General features: G+C 46.7%; 1 protein-coding gene across 1 annotated transcript in view; it reads left to right on the top strand.

Moving 5' to 3' along the window:
* The first annotated feature begins 646 nt into the window (after positions 1-646).
* The window catches only part of STOX1 (storkhead box 1), a 47,173-nt gene continuing 41,819 nt past the window's right edge, over positions 647-6,000 (top strand). The window contains exon 1 of the mRNA XM_065408588.1: positions 647-962. Coding sequence (XP_065264660.1) covers positions 647-962 — 316 coding nt within the window. The remainder of the gene's footprint in view (positions 963-6,000) is intronic.

Raw genomic sequence — 6,000 nt, 5'->3', positions numbered from 1 at the left:
TTAAGCAGACTCCATAATGAACAAAACTTTCTGTGATGGGGGGAACATACAACAACGTGCCCGCCCAAGAAAGAAGCCTGTTAGCCTTCACTGCACGTTTCCCTGGATAGCCAGGACTGGTCTGTAGGGTGAGCTGTTAGCAAGTGGAACAATTGGGACACTTTTCAGGGGACAGCGAGGAAGAGGATACAGTTGCATATATAAGACAACGCCCCAAATATCAGGATGTCTGGTCACCCTAGTGCTCAGGGAGTGATCTAACTCTGAGGCTGGCTGGGCAGGTGAAGCCCCGCTCGCCCCCTGCAAAGCGTTATCAGCGGGGTCGGAGCCACCTCTTTTCCCAGGGGGCCCAGCAGGACCTTGCCTCGGGGAAGGATTTGGGGTGCCTCCGACGCTCCCGTGGGACAAGCGAGGTGCTGACCGCCTGGCGGCTCTGGGTCGCGGACACCCCGCACTCATGAGCGCACAGACCCGCCCCAGCGCCGGGGCAGAGCCAGCCTCAGGCACGGGACGAGGCCGGGGCTCCTGCAGGTGCCTTGCCGGCTGGCCCTGCCCCCGCGGCGCTGTCCCCGCCCCCTGCCCGCAGGCCGGCTCCCTCGGCAGCTCAGCTGCAGCCGGACAATGCGTAGCTGGAGCCCGCCTGAGCATGCCGCGGCCGCGCCGCGCGGTGCAGCTGGCGCCCGGCTCGCTGGCCCTGGTGCTGCGCCGGCGGCGGGAGGCGGCCGGGGAGCGGGAGCGAGAGCCGAGCGGCGCGGCGCTGTTCCGGGCCTTTCGCCGGGCCAACGCCAGGTGCCACTGGAACGCCGGGCTGGCGCGCGCCGTCTCCCGCGTCTCGCTGCAGGGCTGGCTGCGGGGCGGCGTGCTGCTCCTGCAGGGCCCCGCCGCCCATCTGCAGCTGCTGCGGGACGCCTGGCTCCGCAGGGCGCTGCGGCCGCCCCAGGGGTTTCTCATCCGGGCAGTGGGTGAGTCTGAGGGGAGCGCTGGGTACTTCTCGGAGGGGAGGTGTGTCCCCAGGCCGGGCTGCTCTGTTAGGAGGTGACCCCAAAGGGGCAGGAAGGGGGCTGTCCCCATCGCACGTTGAGGGGGGAGTGTGGCTGCTCACCAAGCAAACCCCGTAAAGGGCACCTGGAGAGAAAGCAGCGAGGCTGGGAGGAGGATGCCTGACCTGTGGCATAATCCTACTTGTGTGTGTGTGTGTGAAGAATATTTCTTCCTCCCTTGTCGTCTCTTTCTGGGGCTTTCTGCGCACCCTTCTTTGTGGCCAGAGGCTGCTGGCCTGGCAGCACAGTCTAAGTGCTAAATTCGTAATTGCGACACAAACCAAAATATTGTAAGTTAAAATGAATCAATCTCCCTGGGTAGAAGACGTCTGGTGTGAGGCATGACGTGCCTGTGTTGCTGGAAAAAAGCAGGCAGGTATCAAAGAGGTCTGAGGGATGCTGGTGCTTTTTTATTGAAATGAAGCTGGGGCTGCGAGGGGAGGGGGGTACGTCACAGGGAGCAGCAAAATGTTCTCAGACTCCTGGAGAATAATTTGCAGTTGTTTAAAATAATTTTCATGCAGGTGACATTGATGGACTGACCCTTTCTGGGCTAGTAATCTGTAGATGCAGTAAAGCTCCCCTTACAAGTTTCCTTTACTTAAGTAATTTCCAGTGTGGACTCTTGATCCGGTTAATATGCATGTGTGTAGCCCCAAAGTGAGAGTCATTGTTGTTCATCAGCATAGGAGTTTGCAGGATCGGGGGTTTCTACAGATTCTGTGATGCCTGTACAAACCAGTACATATGGGCATTAATTTCTATGAATAAAGAAAACTGGCTATTTGGTTGTTTGGTCTTCACTGAGTGGAAAAGGTATGACTTTTTTGTGTAGTACTTTTAGTTCCATATATGATACTAATGGATACAACTAGGTTTAACATAAAGGAAACTTTTACAGTACTAAAGTACCAATATTTGCTGCAAGTTTTAAATGAAAATACTATAATCCTGATCCTTCACTTGGATCTATGTGGGTAGACTCCTGCACCTGTGGAGAGCCCCATTGAAGTTAACTACTGAAGTGTTAGTTGGTGGGGAAATTATTTAAAGATACCCTGAGCAATCTGTTCGCCAATGTGGTGGGAAGCCATCAAAAAGAAAATGACTTGGAGGTCTGAGAGTAGTCATATCTTCATGCCAATGAAATTGACCTGAAAATATTAGTTTAAATAATTGAAAGCTACCCTACTTTTTTCCCCACTGGTGTAGTCCTCTTAGTTTAAATAGGGGGGTTGGGTTTTTGTTTTTGTTTTTTTGCTTGGTGGCTTTATTTGCTTTCACTTCTATTTTGTTGCACATATTTGCTATATTTTTAAAGGAATAACTAAATTAGCTGAAAAGTGACATTTTCTCTCTATTTAATGAAGCCAGTGGCTTTTTCAAAAGAGCATAGTAAAATGCTGTGAAGAACATCAACAAATTTAAATAACAAATTCAGATCCTCTCTCACCCCAGCCCTTTCCGCTGTGCTCAGTTAAACCATTTTATAGTTTGTGATTAGAATTTTTGACTTCTGGGACCTAGTACTGACACCGCTAGAGTGGGTATAAATAAGCAAGGAAAGAATATAGTGTCAAGCATGAAATCAATGGGAACTTTGCTATTGACTTCAGTGAAGCCAGGATTTCACCCCATCTGTATAAACTAGGGCAGGGGTGGGCAAACTTTTTGGCCCAAGGGCCACATCTGGGTATGGAAATTGTATGACGGGCTTACCTCCATACCTGCTTACCTCAAGCAGCTCCCAGAAACAGCAGCATGTCCCCCCTCTGGCTCCTATGTGGAGGTGCAGCCAGGTGTCTCTGCACTCTGCCTTGTCCGCAGGCGCCACCCCTGCAGCTCCCATTTGCTGTGGTTCCCGGCCAATGGGAGCTGCGGGGGCAGAGTGTGGAGCCCCCTGGCTGCCCCTACACATAGGAGCTGGAGGGGGAACATGCAGCTGCTTCCGGGAGCCGTGCGGAGTGGGGCAAGACCCTGACCCCACTCCCCAGCTGGAGCGCCAGAGCGGGGCAAGCCCCGGACCCCGCTTCCTGGCAGGAACTCGAGGATTAAACAGATTTAACAGATTAAAATGCCTGGAGGTCTGGATGTGGCCCCCGGGCCGTAGTTTGCCCACCCCTGAACTAGGGGAACTACATATACATCAAAGGTGATGTGTCTATTGTATGCAGCACTGGTTTGGCTTTAAGTAAAACATTGTGGACACTATTAATTACAATTTAAACAAAGATATCCAAGATTTAGGACAGACTTAAAGGCTATCAAATGGACACAAGATTTTGTATTTTAGTTTGGGTGAAGAAGGATTCTGGAGGAGCTGTTTGTTTGTTTATAGTGTGTTTTGGGAGAGAGTGATAGTCCAATGGGGGAGGTGAACTCAGCAAATTGAGGGTGAACTTGTTTTCATTATTGGATAATAGTAAACATCTACTTAGATCGTAAACTCTATGGGCAAGGACTGTCTGTTGTTCTGTATTTGTACAGCATCTTGCACAATGCAGTCCTCCTAGGCCATGACTGGAGCTCCCAGCTTTTTTAAAAAATGGACAGAAACCATTGAATATTCTAATCAGATTGCATTATAAAGAGCAGCATGTAGACCTCAATACCATTTGACTTATGCAATTAGTTGATATCCAATTAATTAAACTAGTGGCCCATGCAATCTAATGAGGCCAGATTGCAATCATGATTATTATGCATAAAAGTATTGTAGCCTGATTATGGAAGTACTCTTTTTCATTGAAGACCACTCAGAAACCTGAGCAAATGCAGAATATGGCAGCCCACTTGTTTAGTTGTGGTTCACACACGGAACATATTACACTTATGCTCCAGAGACTGCACTGGCTCATGGTTTTTCAGGTTGAATCAAGGTGTTAGTTTTCGTCAATGAAGCCCTTTATGGTTTGCATCCTGTGTATTTCAAAAAGTTATTTGTGCTTTAACCTGACAATAGAGAGAAACTGGGACGATGGAGGTGCTAATCCCTACATTTGTATATCTATAGTCGGAAGGCAGGATATTCTCAGGGGGGGTGCCATCAGTTCTAGAATTTGCTTCACCCTTAATAGAACCTAAAGTTTGTTTGACCTACAGAACATGTTACAAGGCCTATCTGTTAGGCTTTTCCTTAGTTGTGGGGAAAGGATACCAACGCTGTTGCTTTTTGTTATTTTTTATTTATTTATTTATTTTTTAGGTAGGTTGTGGAGTTCTTTAGGTCATTTTTGAGATGGTTAATTAGGATAATTTTTGGCTCTGTGTGTGTTCTTATAGACAGCAGCAAATTTGCAAAATGAATATATAAATATCCAAGTATGTGATAAGTGAGATACACTTTAGTGTAGTCTTTGCTCTGTGTCAAAATCTACGTGTTTACTTGTTTAATCTTTTAATCTGAGTTATTTGCATTTAACCTAATGTCTGCATTTTATATGTATCCATACAAGAACTGTTATTAATAGAAAAATGAGCTCAACATGCCAATTCCTAGTTTTAAAAAAAACCCACATGATTTTAAAGGACCTAGTAAATTTATTTGGTTTTTCACTTTGGTAAACTATCCTCGGTCCTGCTTCCCTTAGCTGTCCTATTATCTGTTTTAACACACATGGGGGGAGGTGGGGAATAATTTTCTTAAGTCTACGTTTACCAAGATAATCAGTTTGGCACCTTTCTCACAGGGACTTTGTGTGTAAGCAAAGTTGGCTAGAGATCTGTTAACAGATTTCCTGACCAGTATAAATAGGACCTTATTCAATTAAACATGTGATTTCATTAGCATTGATAGAAAAAAGGTACTTTATATTCTAAGAAATTAGGTTCTTAGTTTTGTTATTGAGGGAAAAATTCATCGAGTGGGTTACTCTCTGCAGGTAGACTGAATGGTTTCTGTAAGCTAAACTTTTTTGCTCTTGCTAATATCCCTGGCTTTCTATCATTAGTATAAGTATTTAAAGTGAAGTTCTACTTGAAAGTGACTGTAAAAATTGCATTGTGAGATGGGTGTTTGAAATTTTTCTGATCTCAGATTAAATGTGTTCGTATGAGTAAAATTGTTATATAATCAGCCCTGCAAATTCAGTGGCTTCTTTTAAATATCAGATGTGTTGATGATAGCCAACAGTACACAAAGGATCGATGTGGCCAGTATCACATCTGACTGCCTTTGACTCCTATAAACCCAATGGATCAGGTACCCAGTTTGGAGCCAGGGGAATTTTGGCAGTTGATTATTGAACCAGAATAAAATCAAATTAACTGTCCCAGATCTGTGTTAGTACTGTAGTGCCAACAGTAGTAAAACCTTACTTCAGGGAGTAAAGTAAGGCTTGGCTTGTACTTAAAAAATATGTTGGCATAGCTATGTCTGACATACAATGCAGACAAAAGCCCCGGTATACACTCAGCTATGTTGAGAGAAGAGGGGTATTTATGGAGAGTTCCAAGACTGAGGGGCAGCATGGGAGAAAGCATGTAGCTGTTTGTGGTTTGTGTAGATTATGCATGTAAATTTGGTTTGCTATTGAGGTTGTGGCAGACATAGGTTTTTAAAGGGAAAGGTCGAACTCATCCACATGGACTGTCCTCATTTAAATTGCACAGGGGAGCAGTATGAAAGAAAGCACAGAGTTGTTTGTGAAAAGACGTCAAGGCTGGGAACCATTGTCAGAGCAGAGGGGAAGGGTTGATACAAAGTGACACAGTTGATTAGGTAGGAAGGGGCAGAGTTGTCTAGAACAGTGGTTCTCAACCAGGCGTCTGAGGCCCCCTTGGGGGCCACAAGCAGGTTTCAGGGGGGCCACCAAGCAGGGCCAGCATTAGACTTACTGGGGCCCAGGGCAGAAAGCTGAAGCCCTGCCACATAGGGTTGAAGCCCGGGCCCTGAGCCCCGCCACCCGAGGCTGAAGCCGAAGCCCGAGCAATGTAGCTTTGTGGGGGTCCTGTGGCATGA

This window comes from Emys orbicularis, chromosome 7 (genome assembly GCF_028017835.1).
Source record: "Emys orbicularis isolate rEmyOrb1 chromosome 7, rEmyOrb1.hap1, whole genome shotgun sequence".
NCBI classification, from domain to species: domain Eukaryota; kingdom Metazoa; phylum Chordata; order Testudines; family Emydidae; genus Emys; species Emys orbicularis.
Note: the sequence above shows the minus strand (reverse complement) of the source record. Positions and strands in the feature narration are given on the sequence as shown.